The 22,933-nt window shown below is 40.8% G+C and overlaps 1 protein-coding gene across 3 annotated transcripts in view; it reads left to right on the plus strand.

Annotated features, from left to right (window-relative positions):
- Positions 1-22,933, plus strand: part of LOC116053744 (sodium/hydrogen exchanger 9-like) — a 62,253-nt gene that overhangs the window by 5,604 nt on the left and 33,716 nt on the right. For all 3 annotated transcript variants that reach the window (XM_031304889.2, XM_035998122.1, XM_031304891.2), the window contains 8 exons: positions 898-975; positions 1,173-1,249; positions 5,732-5,847; positions 13,982-14,087; positions 16,367-16,505; positions 17,559-17,664; positions 20,731-20,819; positions 22,623-22,733. In XM_031304889.2, the coding sequence (XP_031160749.1) occupies positions 898-975; positions 1,173-1,249; positions 5,732-5,847; positions 13,982-14,087; positions 16,367-16,505; positions 17,559-17,664; positions 20,731-20,819; positions 22,623-22,733 (822 nt within the window). The remainder of the gene's footprint in view (positions 1-897; positions 976-1,172; positions 1,250-5,731; positions 5,848-13,981; positions 14,088-16,366; positions 16,506-17,558; positions 17,665-20,730; positions 20,820-22,622; positions 22,734-22,933) is intronic.

Consider the following 22,933-nt stretch of genomic DNA (forward strand, 5'->3'; position numbering starts at 1 on the left):
TTGCGTCATATTGACTGGAATGAGAAACAGACAAAGAACGTGCACGGTATGTTAAGAAAATGCCTCGCACTCTGGTTACTGTTTGTGCTGAAGGTAACGTAGGCTGATCTGCAGCTTGAATTTAGTTCGATGTAAATCCATCTATTTTCTCAACACGTGCAGCTATACTAATGGTACTTGCTTATTCCCATCCTAATGAATGCGGGGAGCCTTTATGGTGAACGCTGACACAGACAGTTAGACTTCTCAGTTTGTGTTATGCTTTACCAATGCTTTGTATTAAGCTTGCTTTTATCAGCTGAGGTCTGAGTCAGGGCACTTGGACAGAATGCTAATGCAGTACACAATCATTTTATTATAGGCCACCGAAGTGATATACAGTGACCAGTGACCTTAATGAAGGTTCAAAGTTTGAGAGAAGAAATTGTAGCATTTCCTAACAGCATGTTAACACTCAACGATTGTGTTTTTTAAGGTACAAAGTGATGATCTTTATATCTAGACAGTTGGAGCCTACTTTTTGGCAGTTAACTTGGCGCAGTGGTACCTATAATGCTTCCAAGTTCAGTGTTCATGGGTGGGAACAATAAAAAAAAATATAAGCCTGGAGTGTCACACTTTTTCCTATTAAATATATGCAATAGTTCTTTTTTTTTTTTTTTTTTTTTTTTTTTGAAAGAGAGGATGAATAAGGTTGTCATGGTACCTGGAGACTATTGTGACATTGGGATTGAAAAAGAAAAAAATAACTGCTGCCTGTCTGCCAAAACAGAGCTGCTGAAGTGAACGATGTGCATGTAATATCTGTTCGTCAGTCAGTCACATTCAGTAAACGGAGTCCTCTCGCTCCCCATGGAGCCCTGTCAGTCACCAACACAACAGCTCTGTCTTTTACAGGAGACCTTCGATCCTGAGGTCCTTTTCAATCTGTTCCTGCCACCCATCATCTTCCATGGAGCTTACACCCTTAATCAGGTGAGACTGCTGTCCTGATATGCCTCAATGTAGGGAAAAAATACATTATCAAAGGGCTGTTCCTTTTGTATGGATGCTCCATCAGTTTAAAAAAGCAATGCCATATAGTGTATGCTGCTGTTTGTTACATGGAATCTAAGTAAATTCCCTGTTTGTTTGATGTTACTAATTGGTGTTCATTTTGATTTCTGTTCTAGAAACGATTCATTGAGAATCTTGGCTCTGTTCTGACCTTTGCATTTTTGGGAACCATAATCAGCTGTCTGACCATAGGGTAAGCATTTTGTTTTGTTCATGCACACAACTGAACCCATCAAAAATACAATAACACAAACAAAGTTAAGGTGCACAGACGCAAGAGAATAGCTGATGTACTGGATATCAGATAATGTTCTGAAAACGGGGGCTTTTCACATAGTTCCACTGTGCATAATCTAAGACAATTTATTGATAATAGCATAAACCTTTTTGGTTTGGTCCTATTTATTTATAAAATGCAACATATGAGACTTTGTCAGGGATAGAACAATAGTCCTGGATTTATTTCCATTGCTATCCCTACACAGTTCTTCAACCAGATAACCAACCTGATCAGGATGGACACAGACATTCAGTGTCTGACATTTAAGAAATATTAGAAGCTAGAAACTAAAAATCTCAAAAATGTAATCACATGAACAAACAATCAATAAAGATATTTTGTATGATTACACTTTAGAGCCACATTAAGCTGCATTTCATGTATGGAAGGTGCTATCACCATTAGTAGCATTCATTCTCTCTTAATTGTCATACAGTACATACAGTATGTGTTCATGCTTTGATCATGATGATTTATAATTGTGCTAATTTTAAATAAATATGTTGCTCATTTTCAGTCCAATGAAATCCAATTTTTAAAAAGGTAACCTCTGTATTGTGCTATTTGTATATGAATATGCTATGTCCCAGTTCCGAGCTGCATAATATAGCAAGGCCCTGGAACTGAATGACATACAGTACATGAAATAGAGCCATCATTAAGGTTATTAATCAACGTGGCTTTTTCTACTATGATAAGTCAAGATTTCTGCTCTAAACAGTTCGGTAGTGTACATTACCAGCACACTTAAAAGCATCAAATAATCAAAACCTGCTTAGCATTAGTATGTAGTATGGAACTGGGTTGATGTTCCGGCCTCACAAAGCTAGATGGCACTCTCAGTCTTTAGAGGAAATCGAGCTCTTCGCAAACCAGCTGATGCACTAATTTGCTGCACACAAAGACTGTGTGAAAACCTCATAACTCCAGTTTTGTTATTTTTCTGTTCTAACTCCAGGATCCTCTGTGATGAATTTAAGAAAACCTTTCAAAGTATTAAATTATCATATTTTTTTTTTACGTTTTGGAGGTACAAGGTTTTTCACTAAAAACAATAAATGTTTGTTTCACCCACACGGCCATTTTATTAGGTACACCTGTACAATTTAATGCAATCCAATCCAATGGTTCTGCCATAGAGTCCACTTTCACTCAATGACGCCTATTAATGCTCAGGTTTTTGTCACTGTCATAGGGGTGTTAATTTAATTATATGTTTTACCATTGAGGTCATAGTTAGTGATGGTGTTGTACTGGACTGGACTGGACTGTACTATATTGAGAGGTGTTTCTAATATCCTGGCCCCCTTCATGTGTGTAAATGGGAAGACATTTTTAACACCTCTCAATATGATGTAGTATTTTACGGGAACGTTGTGTGCTTTGTAAAAATAGATGTTATGGCAGGGCAGCTATTTTATTGGATTGGATTAGATTGTACAGGAAACCTAATAAAGTGGCCCCTGAGTTTATCAATTGCTTTCTTTTTCCTGTATATAAAATAAATAACATGCAATGTCAATATGTTTTCATATTCTGATACTCTTAAAGCTGCTACTGTGTTTAATAGTTACCCAGTGTGCTTGTTGTGATATTATTTCCACAGTATAATTTTATTGTTAACTGATTTACAATGTTTTATATCCATGGGAACGGTTCATGCCATCTAGATATTATAGCCTATGGGCTTCTCCAACCTGCTGTAAAAGATGTCGTCTTTCCTTGCTTCCCTTCCTTCTTCCATACATTAGTTCTTACCCAGGAACACACTTTTTTTTTTTTGGGGGGGGGGGCATTTCTGCCTTTAATGGATAGATAAGCTGAGATATGAAAGGGGAAAGAGAGGGGGGAAGACATGTAGGAAACCGTCACAGGTTAGACTCAAACCCTTGACCTTCTGCGTCAAAGAATAAACCTCTACATATGTGCGCCTGCTGTACCAACTGAGCTAACCCAGTCAACCTGAAACGGCCTTTTTACATACTCTCCCCAATTCCTCTGGGAAGCAGGGCACGGTTAGACATGTTGGGTCACGTGCACATTCTTTGATGCTAAGGCACCAGACCCGGCCAATCCTGTTGCTTGTTAGTGAGTTTGCTATATCCCATGGGGAAATGAGTCACATGGGAGTGAGGGAACCTTAATGACTCAGCTTACAAGGAATATCAACTTCCTCTCTTTGGCTGTCTGTGTCTGCCTGTCTTACTCTCTCTTATTGCCTCTGTACTATTCATGCGCGTACAAACACACACACTCACACACACAAACACACACACACACACACACACACAAACACAAACACAAACACACACACACACACACAGACACACACACACACACACACACACACACACACACACACACACACACACACACACACACACACACACACAGTCATAACAACCATTACTTCGAATCTCTCTTAAAGGTACCTGAATAAGACATCTTAGTTGCTCGACCTGAGGGCAGAGTTATGCCGATGGACAGAAAGGTTCCCCAGAGGACATGCTGGCATACTGATTATTATGGGATGCTTCACAGTAAATAATTAGTTCTTAACACACTAATCAAGAACTGGACTGCAGGGTTGAATGCAAAATTGACATGTTAGCAAGTTTTTGATAATAATGTAGTAATACTTTTTTGGTAACACTTTATTTGAAGGGGTGTGCATAAGACTGACATGACACCGTCATTATTATGACATGACACCTGTCATGAACATGAAGGAGTCATTTTGAGTGGTCATGACTGTTGTCATTAAAGGTGCTGTAGGTAGGATTGTGAAGATCCAGGACTTAGCCAAAGAATTAACATCAACAACTTCTCAGTCCCTACCCCCCTTTCTGCTAGAGGCCAAACGGTCTCCTAAGCCCCACCCCCCAAGGTTTTACAAGGTAAAATGAATGTGTGTGCATGAGCAGTGATTGACACGCAGTTAGACACCCCCCCTGGCCCTGATTGGTGTAAATGAACAGGGAGCTGTGGATTTTTGCAAATCGCACTACAGGCTGGAGGTGGTAAATGAACTGCTTTATGTAGTTCTACTGGAACATAGGGTCAGTTTCAGCAAATATGACAGAAAGTTAGTTTTATAAGGCGTACCTACTGCATCTTTAAGTGTCATTTGGTAAATTATGACACTTCTAATGCAAAGTTAGCATTGTCTGAGATGTCTTTGTCATGACAACTTGACATTAACGATGACACGATCTCTGTTATAACAACTTGACATTAAACAAGACAAGACAACCTGTCGATGTCTTGTATTGACAACTTGACATTAATCTAGACAACATAACCTGTCATAAATATGTCATGACGGGCCCAATTATCAATTTTTAATAAACTATTTAGCTTTATGTGTTAACATTACATTAAACTATCATCAAGAGGTTGTTTTTTACATTGGCTGTCATGAGAGCATTATGAGTCTAAAAACAGCCTCCGAGACTTATGGATGAGGCCAGTTTACGACAAGGAATGCACTAACAATACCAAGATGGTTTTCTTTCCGGGTTTAACATTAGCTCTTTGCAGCCCAGGGCTGAGTCAGCTAGCTAGCTAATTGGACAGCTGTAACGTTACAGCTAACCGAGCTAGCAACAAGTCCAAAACTTAATAAATCCCCTCGGTACTGCATTCACTGTCGTCAAACTGGTCTTATAACTTTAAAACATCTTAATGACAAGTCCAAATGGTTCCACTTTACTTAAGGTCAAGGATATCATTCATGACACCGTCATATAGGCATTTGATGATCAAATTTGATTTGTAATTTGATGATGAAATCAAACTTCATGACAGGTTCAAATTGTTTCACTTTACGTGAGGTCAAGGAAAAATATTCACGACACAATTATAATCATGACAGCCAATGTAAAAACTAACCTCTTAATGACAGTTTAATGTAATGGTAACACTTAAAGCTAAATAGGTTATTATAGATTGATATTTGGGCCTGTCATGACATATTTATGATTTATGTTATGTTGTCTAGGTTAATGTCAAATTGTCATTACAAAGACATCGACAGGTGAGCGCTATTGTGTGTGTGTGTGTGTGTGTGTGTGTGTGTGTGTGTGTGTGTGTGTGTGTGTGTGTGTGTGTGTGTGTGTGTGTGTGTATGTGTGTGTGTACTGTGCAAGTGGATGTAGATCCATACACACACAAAATAAATACTGTAAATGTAATGGTACCCAGCATAGTCGCAGCTTTGTGTCCAGCAAACGAGTCAACTTACCTGCTGGTAGCATCTGGCCCCATTACCCACACTACTCTGGGTGAAACCCTGCTGCGGTTAGAGGGATGACTGACACTGTAGTCCTACTCTGGCTGGTGCTCCCTGGTGACCTCAATGTGTGTCCTTCTGTCTGTTTGTCCTCTATTATATAGGGCCTGCGTCTACGGCTTCACCAGACTGATGGTCCTGTTGGGCCAAGCAGCAGATGGAGACTTCTTCTTCACTGATTGCCTCCTGTTTGGTGCCATTATTTCAGCCACTGACCCAGGTACAGTAGCTGGCCTTAAAAAGGAACTCATATTATTACTTCTAGTGGCAACACTACTGGTTTTATACAGATATAAACTTATTGTGTAATTCTAGTCACATGTTATTGCTTTATAACACAAGCAAAAAAAGCCCAAAATATTCTCAGTAGTGTTTGGCACTTGCTCACAGTGAATGTGTGACAGACACATCACAGGGATCTGCTTTAGGTAAACACCTCCAAATGAGTTAAAAGAAAAAACACCACGTCAAAAAAATATCAAAGACGCACAACATGTTAAGATTGTTTAAGTAACTGTAGATTTCTCATTTCTGCAGCTTCTGGGTTTTGATTTGGTACTGTGGATTCATGCATATGATACATATGAGTTGACAAAAGGTCAAACCTGGCTTATGCTGCTCATCTCTGTACCCCTTTTTCCTATTGCACACATGCTTTACCCGTGTTGTAAATGTGGGATGGAGGCTATACACATAAAAAGTAAGATTTAACATTGTTATGTCCCTTTACTTGGACATACACATGTATCCCTACCTCAGTGAAACACCCTTCTTGCTTTATGTATAGCCATCCTTTTCTTAGGCCACATAACTTTACACAGATAACAGAGATTGATAGCTAAGCCTAAATGCATGAACAAAGTCACAGTGCCCCCTCAGTCGATGCAACTGCTTTGAATTCGGTGCACTTTTTTCTTAAGTGGAACCACAATATAATCTGTGTTCTTCAAGAGCAGTCAAGTGGGATGTCATAAGGCATGCCGCAACGCTGCAACAGTGGTAATGTTAATGTCCTCATTTGGGAATGAATTATTTATACCAATAAGTAGTTGATCTGGGTGAGTGTCAAAGAGGAGCTGAAGATAATGGTGCAGCTGTCACTCTGACTGAGGTTATTTTCCCATGCCTCGCTGTGCTCATCCCTGCCGACACGAGCGCCCTCGTCACTTAGATTAAAATCACACCATAATGCATCGATGGCCCAAACACCAAGCCCCCTTGGCCTTCTCCATCTCGCGCTGTCCAAATATAGTGCCAGCTTTCTGATTTTTCAAAAGGGAGCCATTAAAATGTCCCCGTCCATTTCTCTCCCTTGCACATTTGCATACACAGGCCCAAAACACAAAACCCTCCAGAAATAGGCACTGATTTACTTTCATACGCATACATACACACAGTCACAGTGACTCTCAAAACAATTTAGTGTTGAGTAATAAGACTTTTTTTCCGTTGTCATAACCCTTGTGTGACAGGTCTCTGTTTGTGTCAATGACTGGTTGTGTAAGTGCTACGATGTCAAGTACTAATTGAAATGATGGAGATCTTGAGAACCCTGTGAAAGATATCACAGACTGGCAGCCAAGCTTTAAGTGAAATGGAAGCCCAATTTATTTGCCACTTTGCTTGCACTGGACTTTGGACTATAACAGATATATTTGATAGGCCAGATTCTCATTGCAGCTATAATGAATCTATGAAAGCTTTCTCTGAAAGCAACAGATAGCCAGGAAAAGTATTCCAGCATATGGGGATGTTGCCATTTCTAGTAAGTAGTAGTAGTTTTTTTATTCATTTTGATGCTGATTAAAGGCTGCAGCTACCATTGGAGACTATGTAATGTCCTCTCTATTGTTTCTGGGAATTTGGAGATTTTAATGACCTGAGGAGTTAACATTTTACAATTATAGACATGATGGGCTTTTTAAGGCTGATACTGTTAGGATGGCATTTCTAGAGTCAATATCTTTACATATGACTAGTATTTCTCTCTCACAATTATATTTTTGGCAGTGTGGAGGATTCTTTCAAGCAGTATTTAAACCATTATGTAGGGAGATGTATATTATATATATTTGTTGGTATTGTCAAACATTTCTTGGGCAGGTGAGGTGGCACTGGGGCGACTTTGGATTCATAAATTCCAAAATCCTGTCTATGGTCTTGATTTCTTCTCATAGTCTAAAGACATGATACCGGTCTGGTGGTTTGGAGACTGTAAATTGATGTCAGTGTGAGTCTGTCGCACCTACAGTATATGAGCGAGGGATAGACTCCAGCTCCTGCTGATGATTCAAAAGATTAAGCTGGTAGAGAAAATTAAAAGCAGATCTAAAGGAAGATACAGCGGTAAACAGCATATTTATATTTGCATTCCTTTTGCAGTGTATGGATTTTATTAATCAGTTTCTTGACAATAGAGACAACCAATGAGTAAAAGCTTTTTAGTCTGTAATGACGCTGTTGGTATTAATTTGAAAATATGCCATTCTTATGATGCACAAATGTCCCTAGCATGTGCTTATTTGTTCCATTCAGCGTGCATCTATTGATTTTTAAATTGTTGGTTTTATATAAGCCTTCAAAGCTCTGTAGCCGTAGAACCTGTTTTTCTCAGAAGAAGACACATGGTTCAGGTCACAGAGTGGAACGCCTGCTGTGCTACATCCTCTAGCCTCAGGGATGGATTCAAAAGGTTGGTGAAACCCTGTCAGAGATGGAAATGATGCCAGAGCTAGAAATGTCTTGTTTACATCTGCAGTCCCGGGCCAGAGGTCGGCAGGAACTACCAAGATTTAAATTGAATATTGGAAACACAGTTATACATACAGGTGTATACATGCACATGACTTGACTTACTAGCAATATTACAACATTATACACAGAACTAAGGATTTGTATTGCAGCAGAGCAGTGGTAACAGAACAATACAAAATTAAAACAATGACTATTTACTACATACATACATACACCTTAAATAGCAATATATAAAAGGCTTACACATGGACAAGTGAAGAAATGTGATGTAGTGTTGTGAAATTGGTAAGATTCCAACAGAGATAGGAAGCCTAATTTAGTGCTGTCATATTCTCATAACCTGAATGTGTGTTTTTAGCTTTTAGGCCATGGCAGCTGTTTTAACCATGGTTACATACTGCAAATATAGATAGGGTCAGGCATTCTTGATATTTGTGAAAACAGAAACTGGTTGCCAGTTGTGTATAGGTTTGTTTGTAAACACATCAGCTGTCAATACTAGGTCAACCCGTTTGGGCCGTAATTAACTTAACTAAGGTTTTACAAAATGTGATTGGTTATACATTTATGTTGCAAGCCTGGCACCGCTACCTAGAGAAAGACCAGCACATACAGTAGTAAGTTCTTTGACATCTTCCATGTCTGGAAGGCTCTAATTAGCTTTTCTCCAAATTGCTATTACAAGGTAATTAGAATTAATGGAGATTAAAAAAAGACCTTATGCTGACATCCTAAGGAACTACTGTAAAATTCAGAATAAACAAAACAAAACCAAACTACTAATTTTATGGTTTATGTTGGTTTACTTGCTTTCAAACTGTGAGGAAGGCTTTTCCTGTTGCAGTATTTTGACCCCTGTTTGTGCACTCGTCAATGCCTTAAAAAATTGAGCACTTTTTACGCTGAGCTGGGTAGATTATAGTAATTCCCTGTTGACTGTTATCTGTTCCCTAATGCATCACTTTCAGTATTATATCTGCCTAATTTGGTCAAATCAGCGAGCAAATCCCATGCCCTCTGACTGAGATGGCCATGAGCGTTGCCTCTGCTAAACCTCTGCAGCAGGGTAATTTGACCTAAAAAGGCTTCCATCCGACCCTTTCAATTGTATTATGTCAGAAATAATTGTCTACTCTCACCACCTTATGGTGTTGCTGTGGAAACTATTGAACACTTGACAGCTGTAGGACGAGGTTGCCATGGCAACACAGCCAACCCATGTATGTGTGTGGGGTGGGCTCAATTTTATTTTTCATCTTACAGTCTTACAGTGCGAGTAGTGCACAACATGCTGTCATCAGCCAGGTATTATGGGAGCTTGGAGATGGAACGAACCTGACTCCAGGGTCTACCTCAGCCTCTCCAGATAAAGGATTTTCCCCGACCAGGAAGAGCTCTAAACCTGTCAAAGACCAAAGAGCCAGATCTGTCATAACAAGTCCTGGGGCTGCTCTCTTACTGCTCTTATTCAGTCTGCTCCTATACTGGCTGTGATGCCCTTACTGGCCTGGTATTCACAAAAGGGCCAAACCCCGCTATCAGAGCACCCTCATTATTCATATCACAAATTTACCTGAAACTAATATATAGGATTCTTTTTGTATATTGGTCTCAACAGGTGGAATATTAACTTACCGGGAGCTGTTATTGTTTTAAATATGGTATTGTCTGGCCTTCAGAATGGCACCGCTCTGAATTTCTGTTTGCCTGTCCATGCCTTTATCCTTATAATATGTGTGTGAATGTGAGTGTGCATCTGTGTGGTCTTTCTCTATATCTGACATTGTTTTTGTTATATGAGAATTTTGTTTTGCTTGTTTAAACCCAACCTGGTATCTCTTGTGGCAGTTAAAAAAGGGTTTGACCCAGTGAATTTTGTCTGTCTACTGTATTTATTTATCGATGTATTCATCTATCTATCAAATATGATGTGTTGTGATCTAATCTAATTTAATCTTAATCTAATGTAATCTGATCTGCAGTATCAGGAAACATAGAGCAAACAATACAGCCGATATCTTGCAGAAGAAGATACTTGAGGTGTCTCAAAGTGCTAAGCCGACAGGCCGTCACCGCCTCGTCAATGTCAGTTTTCTCCTTGTCACTCACTGTCAGCACTTTGCCGTCATGCAGTGCCGAGCAAGTCGTGTGTGCATGCGCTCATTCATATGCTCAGCATCTTCCGCTTGATGTTTACTGTTGGTGAACTCACTGTGGAGTTCAGCTCATATTCCTCTAAATGGATGCAGCGTGTTGAGAAATTCAGCTGTATAAATAAGTGAGTAATAAGTTGTTTGTATTTTTCATCACAAATTTGAATTTCATCATTAATGAGCTGAGAAATTGCTTTTCTACATATGACGTTGGATGCAAGTTAAAGATTGCGTTTTCATTAAGATGAAGAAATAGCATAGCATACATTATTTATACAGTGTTTGTATACATTTCTTTGATTACTGCTTTCAAACTAATAACTAAGTGGCAACCACTGTTACCATACATCCAAATTACTGCACTATTTTCATTATTGCAAATTTCACATATGGTCCAAAAGCATGGACCATATGCCATATGACCATGGAAGACAAATGAAATGGTGTCATGAGGGACCAAGCACAAGAGACGTAGATAAATTGTACGATTAATTCAACCAGAACTTCAATGTTCAATTGCAACCATTTGAAATCTTGTATTGTTTTTTTAAACAAAGGCAATTAGAGTTTTTATTGTATAGCCTTCCAATGGTTTTGGAATAATCTAGGAGGTTTCATCAGCTCTACTGATTAGTTGGGGGATTCCAGCATTTAACCTCTGCAGATGACTCACACCGTGACATCACATAAGAGTTGAGTCATCTACAGAGGTTACCATAAATGCTGTGGACTCCCTCCCTTCAGTGCTGGTGAAACTGACTCACAGCAAGCAGCAACTGCCTTTGACCTATTACCAGAAATACATTCTTCTCAGCTCTCGAAACAATACATTTCCTAAGCTAGATGGAGGCTAGGCTAGACACCTGGAAAATCAGTCCAACTTTGCGGCTCACCCTAGATCGTACCAGACATTTGTATTTGTCTCAACCCTGTGGTAATTTGGCATTAATGTACAGAAACACTAAACAGCAGTTTTCTATGCTATTTCTCATCATAGTTAACAATTTGACATTTGATGTGTGTTTCGTATCATAGTTGATAGTCATAAATAGCTGTGGTTAGATTGATTTAATTCTTCAAAATGTTTAGTTTCACCATTTTTTACAGGTTATGATTTTCATTTTCAATTTATTTCCCATTCCAAGTTTTCACTGCGTCTCTGTTCTGTGTTAAATGTGCTGTAAACTGTGAACAGTACCATGAATGTGTTGCTTTCCACTCAATCATAACTGCAGGTGCTGTCTGTATAAACGTCCATGTCTACTCTATGTCATTATTAGGGGTGTAACAATACACATATTCATATTGAACCGTTCAGTACGAGGCTTTCGATTAGGTACGCATTACAAACCGAACGATTCGTTGGACTAATCCTATTTCATTTAGAAAAGAAAGTCTTCTTTTCTAAATGTCTTAAATCTTAAATTGTGTGAAATATAATGTTCTCAGTGCCGCTGCACTCAACAAGGCAGCCCAAACGACGTAACAGGCAATATGCTGTCTGCCCCTCCCACTCCCAAAGAAAAACTCCAGTCAGGCATGCTAGGCTGATCTAGCTCGTTGCAATATAGTTAGTAACGTCACATTAGACTATTACCAGACCAGAATTAGAAGATCCTCCAATAACCAACAGGTCTGGCGTTTGGAGCCACTTTGGTTGCCCTGTAAGTTATGAGGGTGATGGCAAGAGAGTGGTGGATAAAAAAAACAACGGTATGTGGGAATACTACAAACATGTCAACTCATTTATGCCAACATCACCTCAGTGTGTCAATAACTGGAACTAGATGAAAACAAGAAGCAACACATGCTGCAAACTATCCCCGCAGCATTTAAGCAGCAATTTCCAACTGATTCAAACAGGCATCACTGCGGCAATTGGTACATTTATAGCACCAGCTGTTGCTCTGACAGCAGACGGCTAGACGTCAAGGGCTACACAATGCTACCTGACTGTGACGTGTATTTATTATTTTTTTTTTAAGGAGCGTTTTTTGTTTTGTATGCTGCTAAGAAGACACCCCAGAAGATGGGTCAAGTATTGTTCAAAGTAAAAAAGATCATACTTGTATGATATTAGTTTAAGTAAATAAATTTTTTTGTAAAAATCAAGTAAATTTCTCTGGCATTTCTCTCTTTTTGCTGTTTCGAAAACGTACTGAACCGTGACACCACTGTCTCATATCGAACCAAACCGTGAATTTTGTGAACTGTTGCACCTCTAGTCATTATGCAAGAGGCACCTGTGTGCAAAACTGAATTATGTGAGGAGGAATTCTTTGTGTTGCTGAGCAGTTAATGAATCTTACATTATTTTAAGCATGGAGCTTTGCCTGTAGTTCCCCTGCATTTGTCTGTAATTGGCTCCTTTTGGATGTTTTAATCAGCTGCAGCATCTTAGCTCTAATCTCGCCCTTTCCCCCACCAGCCTCCTCTCAAGATTCCAGGAATCCTAGTTGTTATCTCACTCTATAGTGAAAACTGCAGTAATGCTCTAAGCTAATGAACACAAATAAACTCTACGTACATTCATGCTCAACAAACACAACAAACACATATGAAACTGAACACCTAGAAGGCTAACAATAAGGAATTTGTAACAGCCAGTAACTACCAATATATACCAAATATATACAAATTATATCAAGCAATTCAGTTATTTCCTCTACTCTGATGATTTGTAATATCTGCCGGTGCTATTGCTGCCAGCAGATCACAGATTGCCATGTTATGACTACAGATTTTAAACACAGGAAATGTACCCTGTAAAATACACAGTCACACATGCAGTTTTTCTTTTACTTAAAAAAAAAGTGTTGATGCATTTAGACTTAGACTGAAATGCTAGGTAGTGTCCAATTATTCTTTTTTATTTTATTTGTGCTTCTTTTAAGTACACAATGACGCAGTATACAGTTCATTAATTCAGTGATACTACAGTATATGAAGGCAAGCAAATTATTTTGTTTTGTTTTCCTGTGCACTTGCATCACAATCTCATCATACACACAAAGAAACAACACACTCCAGATATCTTGAGTTTGCTACTGCAGTGTCAAATAATGCCAATTATTCTTAATGAGTCACTGAAATAGGACAGTGACAGACATACAATTTTACAATTTTTACAATCAACGTTCTGCTCTGTTTCCATTGCAGACATAAATATTGTCCTTTTGAAAGCATTGTGTATTTTCTTAAGCTGGGGCTGAACAAGTCTTTGCTTGATTTAGAGACTCTGGCTAGGTCGGTGTCAGAATCCTCTTTCCAGTGCTGTCAGTGTGCTGACATTTTCTGTCAGCTTTCATTGTTTCATTGTTCCCCTGGCTTCTCCTGTTTGTAGCAGAAAAGGTGATACTCCACACCACTTTTGCTGTGTGATAAACAGAGGAATTATTGCGCTTCCTGCAGTCTTCAACAGCAGTAACTCTTGTTTTTTTTTTTTAGTTGCAGTCCTTGGCCTGTTGTCAGAGCTGCGTGTGGACCCGGATCTGCTCACCCTGCTGTTCGGCGAGAGTGTCCTGAATGATGCTGTGGCCATTGTCCTGACACAGTAAGTATCTTGTTTTTAGAATTTTTCTCTGCCCTTGCAATGCAATCTATTTCTAGGTTTAATTGTGTGGGAGCTCGGTCTTTTCCAATTAGCATTATGGGTCTGGATGGATGCTGCCAGCTTTAAGGAAAGGGTGTGATTGGCAAAACCACATGAGTGCCTCGGATGCTATGCAGTGGACTGCGTAAGTGAGTTGCCCCTGGCACTTTCAGCATCTCATTAAAGTATTCAGTGGAGAGACTCACTGCCAGGGTAGAGACACGCTCCCAGCTAACAAACTCGGTTAACACAGCTACTGTCGAATTTAGACAAAATACAGCATAAAAACCCTCGGAAGCTTAGTGAAGTAGCCATGATGCAGCCATGCCATGTTCATGCATTTCAATTCATTCATTTTCCTCTACTTTAACCTCTTTCTCCAGCATTGCACTCACATATGCATGTTTGTCCTGCTCACCCACATTGCAGTCATTGTCTGCTCTATTTACGCATTGCTAGTGAACAAAGTAGACGTGCTAACAGATGGCAAGATTTGGAGCAGAGAGATGGAGACAGAGAGGGGAAAGAACTCACACAGGTCCACCCACATTCATGGCCAGGCAGGTGGATGAAAAAATGGAGGTGGATGGGACAAGATATGTGTTCATCTTTGCATATTGTATTCACACAGACTGACACATCACATGTACAGTACCTGCATCTCTTTCTCCGATTGCACAAATGGGCCCAGACAGGCAGGCAGACGGAAAGAAAAGGAGGCGAGTGTGCAGAAAGTTGCGTTCACGCCGTGGCTGCTGTCTTTGTGTGCATTGAAGTGCAGAGGAGGGAGCCTGCACGTCTTCCCGGATAAACACTCAGATAGTGCTGTGTTTGTTCCTGGAGTGGCGTGACCGGCCTTCATGCCATCTCCTGTCACTTGACTGGCTCACTAGCCTGCCGGTTGCCCTGGCTCCACACACAAAGCTGGCCCTTATTAGTGAGCCACGCGGGGCCCTGGCACTGGAATTTTAACAAGCTCCCAGTGCAGCTCAACCTTACGCTGATGTGCCCTCTCACAGGCACTAAACCTCCTGCTCCAGCAGCCCTGACCCAGCCACCATTCAACCAGGTCCTGTGTTGACATCTTGAGGTTTTTGTCAGTCTCTAGAGGGTCAAACTGACCAAGGGACTCGTAGCCAAATGTAATGTGCTAACACAACAGGAGTCTTTATTTTCACAGAGGGGATACTAGATTTTCCCCTTTCAGCTTGCTGAGCTTATTAGCGACAGCTTGATTGATTCTTCCCCTTTTGCCATTGGGATTAAGGCATGTTGTGGTGTGTGCTAGCTCATTACAACCTGACAGCATGAAAAGTGGAGATACATTATGGGTTCATTTGTCATTTCACATTTTTTTGACACCATAAGGATCTTCAACAAACCATTTTCATGGTAGCTGGAGTATAAAGTTAGTTTATGTAATGTTAGTAAAACTACCCTGGCTATCAGAATGTGTGTCCTATTAAATGTAGGAAGCAAAAACAACGTCCCCCACTTTCACATTGTTTTGCTGACTCAATGGTTTGACATTCATTTAAATCAGCCAAAGTATAAAGGGTGTACATGGGAGGATCTGTGGTAGGCAAAGAAATGTAATTCCACAAAGGCAGCCAGCTCCATCAGCCACTCGCATGGGTGCCTGTCTCTGCTTGCTTCACCTCAGGCTCTCTCTCTCTCTCTCTCTCTCTTTCCCTCCCTCCCTGCCTCCCTCTCTCCTCCCTGTGAGGCCTCTTTTGCACTCAATGACTTCCATGTGGTAGTCTCCCCTTCCCCCCTCGGAGTAAATATTTATAGCGGTGTGAATAGCAAGATGCCGTTGTCTTTGTGAACAACAATAGTATTTCCCAATAACCACTAGGGGATGTCTCTCAGGCAAATAATTCAAAATGGATTGTTTTTCATGGAAGGATTTAACTTCTAAAGAAGGCCATGTATTCTTAGGAGTGACTCCATTAAATTACACTTAAAGGCTTAGCTCAGCATAATAAGTATGTGAAGTTATGCTCACTGCTGCAGACTGGTTTGCACCAAGAACCAAGTGGGCCATATATCCGATGACTGCATTTGTTTCAGAGCCATAAACCACGTTGACGTTTTAATGTTTCAGCATCTGTAACACTCATTTTAATTTCTGCCGTAATTGTTCTATTGCCTTCTTTTTGTTCTGTAGCAGTTGGTCTCTTTTTTTCATGTGTGTAACCCTTTTTTTTTTTGTTCGGTTGTGTCAATTTGTCTTCCAGTGCCATCACCACCTATACCCAGATGGGTGCAGGACACACCTTCGACCCCCCAGCCGTCCTCCTCTCTGTTGGTTATTTTCTTGGAGTGCTTGCCGGCTCCTTCCTCTTGGGTTTCATTTTCACAGTCATAACAGCCCTCATATCCTTTCATCCCCTCCCATCTTTGCCTCCGCACCCCCAACTCAATTATCATCTTAGCATCAGCTGCAATCTATCCACTTCCTCAACTTGGTAATTGCTTCTCTAACAAATCCCTACTGTACCACCTAAGCAAAAGCAATGCAACTACTGTAAGTCTAAAGTGCTCCTGTGACATTAATGGTAGCAGAGAGGTTGTCAATCAAGCCAGTAGCCTCTGATGAAGTCTGGACTTGCGCTGTTGTCCAGCGTTTTCCTCTGAACTTTAGTTATAAGACTTGAAAAATGAGGATGTGTCATGAGAGGTTTGGGGCACAGCTCAGCTCTTATTTACAGTGTCTAATCTCTGAGTTTCAGCAAAGCACAAAGTGAGCATTTAATAGATTTTGCTGATGCTAACCATAGCAACAACCTGCTCTCTTGTGCTGTCTCCTCAAACAGTGTCTTAAAGAGACTCAGTTTGACGTAGAGTTGCTTGTTTATCTTATAATTACTTGCTGTACCTGTCCTTGTTAATTACAAAAACAATCAGACTTGGGAAGGAACGTATTTATTATTGTAAGACAAGGGGGTATTTGAGGGAGTTGGGAATGCAGAGCAGCAACCTGTTAACAATTAGCAGTCCTACTATAGTGGTATTTACAGTACCTAAACCGACTCATCTTCATTTTCTGTGACTATCACAAATACTGAACTTCCAGCATGTATTGTTCTTTCTGGAACACTGCTTTACAAGGACGCTGTGCCAGAGGGGATGTGGGACAGTGAGAAAGCAGGCGTGGGATGTGGACTTTGTTATCTGCCGGAGAACTCGCAGTAAGGGTCTCATTAAGACCCAGTGGGTTATTCGAATGGCAGACTCCTGGCTTAGTGAGCAGCTTCTGCAGTTGCTTTTTGTTTGCAGAGGCTGCAGAGAAATGCTGCACTCTTCGGTACATGTAGTCTGCCACAACAGGCTTACATTTCTATTGCAATTCCAACCGTGTATTAGCCTGATGCAAAGTATCAAGCAGTGTATGATTATCTTCTTGTATATCTTTAACTCGCTTTCCACCTCACCAAATTCACTCGGCTATGTGAGAATCCACTGCTGGAAACATCTGTCTTCTTTCTGTTGTCCTGGGGCAGCTTCCTCTCAGCTGAAGCTAGTGGACTTTCAGGTGAGTGCTGTATGACTTATATGGTGTGTGTGTGTGTGTGTGTGTGTGTGTGTGTGTGTGTGTGTGTGTGTGTGTGTGTGTGTCCATGTCAGTGCTGATTGTAGCTTGGAGGTCAGACAGAATACAAATCCTGTTAGCAAACTGCTGCCCTCCCCCTCAGGCGTCCCTTCTCAAGTGCATGCACTGACTCGCTCACTCCTCCACAATATCAGTGGCACAAGCAGCTGTTTGACTGGCAAGCTCTGCTGCTTCAATGCTTCTCTGTGGCTACTGGTACTCCACAAACCTGGAAATGATGTGCGCAGATTGTCTGCTGTCCAGACATGACCATCTGCACAATTCCCTGGTCAGCAACAGATGAAAACCCACACCAGCATCAGAGAAAGGCCGTTCCCTTACATACACACAGTATGGTATGGCATGAGTGTATTAGACACATGCCTTACCCTCTGAGAGTCCAGCGTTGTAGTGAGTCAATCATGTACAGATGAGCAAGTATTAAGCCATCTCCTCTCTACAGAGAACTGTAGGTACCAATCCCATTTTGGTCTCAACCCCCATAACTCATTTTAAAATGGTGTCCACCCTCCTCTGTCTGAGCATGTTTGTATATTTTGTTTCGGCACCACAGATCAAACAAACCATAATAGCATTCTTGCCCTAGCTGTTTGCACAGATTTCCTGGAAAGTCAAGGTCCCATGTAAATATGGATACATGACCTTGCATCTATTTTCTTTATGTATCACCAAAGGGAGTTTGCATTTTTATTACATTGTTAGATTTTTCACTTTACTGATTCATAGCATCTGGAAGCTTGGGTAGCTTGTGTTTGGAAAACAACAAAGACTTGGCTCAGTTGCCTGGAATTGTCTTCATCTATTATTTCACCGACCGTAATGTAGTTCTGAAATACCAATGTAGTGTACATACGCACAAATAAGTGTTGTTGTTCCTCCTGCCCTGATTGTGTCAGAGGGATTCCACTCACTTAGTTGATGTTGTAGAGCTCTATCTTACTTGGCAGTACTCCCTGTGGCCTGTGGAGGAGGAGGAGATGGTTTTAATGAAATAGTGTAACCTTTGTCCATTGGACCTAGATGCCCTGTCTACAAAGACCACTCTGAATGCTGCCCAGTGTGGGAGGAACACACTGCAGGAAAACCAAGGGCAATGATTCTCAGTACTATCTGATGCAGAGCCTCGGGTACTTTTCTGTAATATATTAATACTGCAATATCAGGGCTAATAGTAAAATACTTTGTTTCGACGTCAAACCTGCAGTGTTATAAAACCTATTTTGATGCTGATGTTTTGTCACAGTAATCTAAAAATGAGTCCTATTGCAATCTTCGATGTTCTTTGTACAAAATTGGACCTAAGAAAACTAATCTGTGGAGTGCCACTCTGGTCAAAGGCCTTTAATGTACCATTTGGGGTGAAGCGGCACCTCATACAGAGCGACCCAGTGAGCGATGAGAGTCCTCCCTGGTGTCCTTTGGTAATCAAGGCTCTTTCTGTCTCTTTTAATTGCTGGAGTTTAGCGAGGGTGCGCCTAATGACCCTCGGCCTTGCAGGGAGCCCTGCTGTCATTAATCTTATGCCCCTCACAACTGCTCATTATGGGATGCATCTCATCTGTTACCAAGTGCCCTGAGTGGAGGAGTCTTTATGTGGGTGGTGGATGATGTGTTACCTCCGTCAGTAAGAAAACCAAGGAGGATGTTGAAGCCCTAAACCAAATGGAACTCCATTAGACTTTGTCTGGTAAGAACACTGTGAACAGGGACTACTGGAGCTAGTATAGTGCATGTACAGGTCAGCATCCTAGTGTGAAGGCGGATGGTGAAAAAAAGAATAATGGACTGGCTTCACTTAGCAGCCTGAACCACAGGTGCTATCTTTTCCCTGCTGCCGTATTTATTACTGCCAGCTCTGTCCTCTAACTATTGCTCCCCATCACAATAATTTCACATTTTCTTCCATCTTCTGTGATTCTCTCACAAAGTAGAGGGAGCAAAAATGTGAAATTAAATTTCTGCAACAAGGCAAGCATGTCCTGTGAGGCAGCAACCCACCTTTTATGCTATGCGTTTCAAATTCCAGCTCTCTGCTCCAGCCAGCCTCCTCTTTACCAGCAGGGGCCCTAATCACTCCGTCCACCCTGTTTCCTCTCTCTATAGAGCTGCCTTTCTTTCCATTGTGTATTTTTGTTTGACATTTACTTGCCTTTTGTTAATTTCTGCTCCTCCGCATCTGGCACGATCTACAGCGATGATGTCATTCTTTTGCATTTGTCATTCCCAGAGCTTCATGTCTTTGGAGTAGAAATGGAAGTAACGTTTTTGGCCAGAAAGAAACATGAGGATGCTTGGGTTGGACAGCACATTTTGATTAAGCTGTTTATACAGCTGGACTCCACTGGAACCAGGACAATGGGTGGATAATGGGTTGGGTCCGTCTGATCTGGTGTCACATACTTTATACACTCGAATGCAAAAGTAGCTGCACACAGGAGGATTCAATTGAATTCTTGGACTTTTTGGTAAATGCTTATATGCATTTGTTTTGCTAATCTTTCTCTTAGTTTAATCATCATGTCCAGGTTGAATTTAAAATCATGTTTTTGAGCTAAACTGGAAGTTTATATCTGGTCAGTTGCTTTGATTTAAAAAAGTGCTGGGTTGAACCATGCAAAGATTCTTTTCACAAATAACATTCCTCCGATGGAAGAACCTCTTACAGCATACTAACAACATGAGAGGCCCCAAGGCTCTGAGTGTTAACCAGCACACAAACATACACATGATTACATAATATGTGCATGTATCAGCAATTTTGCATACTTTGTACTAATTAGATACAGCACATTGTTTAACTCCCTCCTGTTTATAGAACACTCCTCCATGAGTTTTTCCCACAAAATGGTGATGCTCACATTTACAACTAACAGATGTCATCATGGATGTTTAATACTTTATTGGCTATTTTGTTATTCCCCTTTTTTGAAATTTCATTCATTTCACTTGCACGTTTTTTTTTTTTTTTCTTTTTTTTTTATCTTTCAGGTATTGTGGCGGTGCTGTTTTGTGGCCTGAGCCAGGCAAGGTACACGATTCACAATTTATCTTCCCAGGGTAGGACCAGGACCAAGGAGGTGGGTTCATGGAGGATGATTGAGGCTTATTTCACTATTGTTTTCAAACAGCATTTTTTTTAGTTTACTCACTTTGTTCACATTGCCTTTCGATGCCAATGTTTGTGTCTTGCGTGCATGCACAAGCCATCATTAATTGCCACTAGTGCTCTGGTTGTCCAGTGGGTGTCTTGTGTGGGAGGCCTGTCTCCACTATCTGCTTAATAGGCTGAGCACAGATGGAGGCCAGCACGCTGTCGTACTGTACCGGCAAGCTTCACAGAGGAGCAAATAAATCAGAAGTGCACAAATATACTCATATATGCATTTATTATTCATTATCGGTGCCACAGTGGAGCTAACTGTTTATCACAGAAAAGTTTTTTTAAAAGGCTACAGTATGCAGCACAGCTGAAACCTTTGCCTATAAAGTGGATTGGCTATGCCGTAGTCAATGCATGTGTATGGTGCAGTATGCTTACTTGTCAGAACGCCTTTATCTACATTATTATGATTTATGCATGCAGCTGCAGCTCAAAGGACAAGACAAAATGATTTAGTGTATGCAGACACTGGTTGAATAGCTAGAAGGAGAAATATATTTCTCTGTGGCATCTCTTGTCCTTGTGATGCGAGACGCTTAAGGGAAAAGATACATTCATTCAATTTGATAGCTTTTTACAAAAGCTTTACCGCAAAGCTGGTTTAACTGGTAAAAACAGAAAATATAAATCATTAATGAAATCATAACATCTGCTCTAATTACATCCAGATACAACATAAGGACCTTAATAAATATTTGATTTCTTATGCAGAAATGCCCCATTAAAATGATTCAAATTTTATTTTTATCCACAGTAAATGACATCCAAGCACTTTGATATGACCTGGATCATTACAGGAAGTGTAGGACTGAGTTGATGAGTTGTAATATTCCTTCATCAGGAAGTATCATGGGAAAGGAACAAGTTATTAGCTGGTCTTTTTAAGTCCAGAAAGCTACTCTTTACACATTTGCACAAACAGCATGTGTCACATAAGAGTGATGACAATTCAATTCAATTTTATTTATAGTATCAAATCATAACAAGAGTTATCTCAAGACACTTTACAGATAGAGTAGGTCTAGACCACACTCTATAACATACAAGGACCCAACAATTCTAGTAAATCCCCCAAGAGCAAGTATTTAGTGTGACAGTTGCGAGGAAAAACTCCCTTTTAGGAAGAAACCTCGGACAGACCCAGGCTCTTGGTAGGCAGTGTCTGACGGTGCCGGTTGGGGGTGTGATGAATAGTGGCAATAACAGTCACAATAAAGATAATGGAACAGTGACTAGAAATAGTAGTTGTAGTAGTTCATGGTATAGCAGGGCACTGCAGGGCGTAGCAGGGCACAGCAGAGCATAGCAGGACGTAGCAGGACACTGCGGGGCACTGCAGAGCGTAGCAGGGTGTAACAGGGCATAGCAGGGCGCGCAGAAGGACCACGGCGACAGCTGCAACCATGATTTTGGTGCCACCCTAATCCAAGGAAACATGCTGCGCGAAAAAAAAACAATGACAAAAACATGTCTGGTGCTACATGCAACCACATTAAGGCCTCAAGCTGTAGATGTTTGCAGTTGCTGCCTCAAAGGATCAGGGAATAACATCAACGCTGGATTTGTGCAAATCTAAGCCTGTTTACCCATTTTCAGATATGATCCGAGTCCTTCACTGTCACCCCACTACACACACACACACACACACCACCCTGAACCCCTCCCCATCTCGGATGACCTTCTCCCTCATGATCCTCTCAATCCCTTTTATAATTTGCAGCTCTTTGAAGTCTTCAATTTCCTGGGGGAGATTTTCATCTTCAGCTACATGGGATATGCATTGTTGACGTTTCCTCACGTCTTCAAAGCTCTCTTCATTACTGGGGCATTTGTATCCTTTTCTGCTAAATGACGGAGCATCTTCCCTCCCTGCTGTGGCTTTGGATCCCACTCAGACCCCCAGGAATGATGTTCTGTTCCGTTATGTTCCGTGTCTTCCACATTCTGTCATAATCCTTATCTGCACAATCATCTGCCACTTATTTGACCAGAGTGGTTTTACCTTGCCTCTCTGCTGCAGTGCAGTAATTT

The sequence above is a fragment of the Sander lucioperca genome, chromosome 23 (genome assembly GCF_008315115.2).
Source record: "Sander lucioperca isolate FBNREF2018 chromosome 23, SLUC_FBN_1.2, whole genome shotgun sequence".
In the NCBI taxonomy this organism is placed as follows: domain Eukaryota; kingdom Metazoa; phylum Chordata; class Actinopteri; order Perciformes; family Percidae; genus Sander; species Sander lucioperca.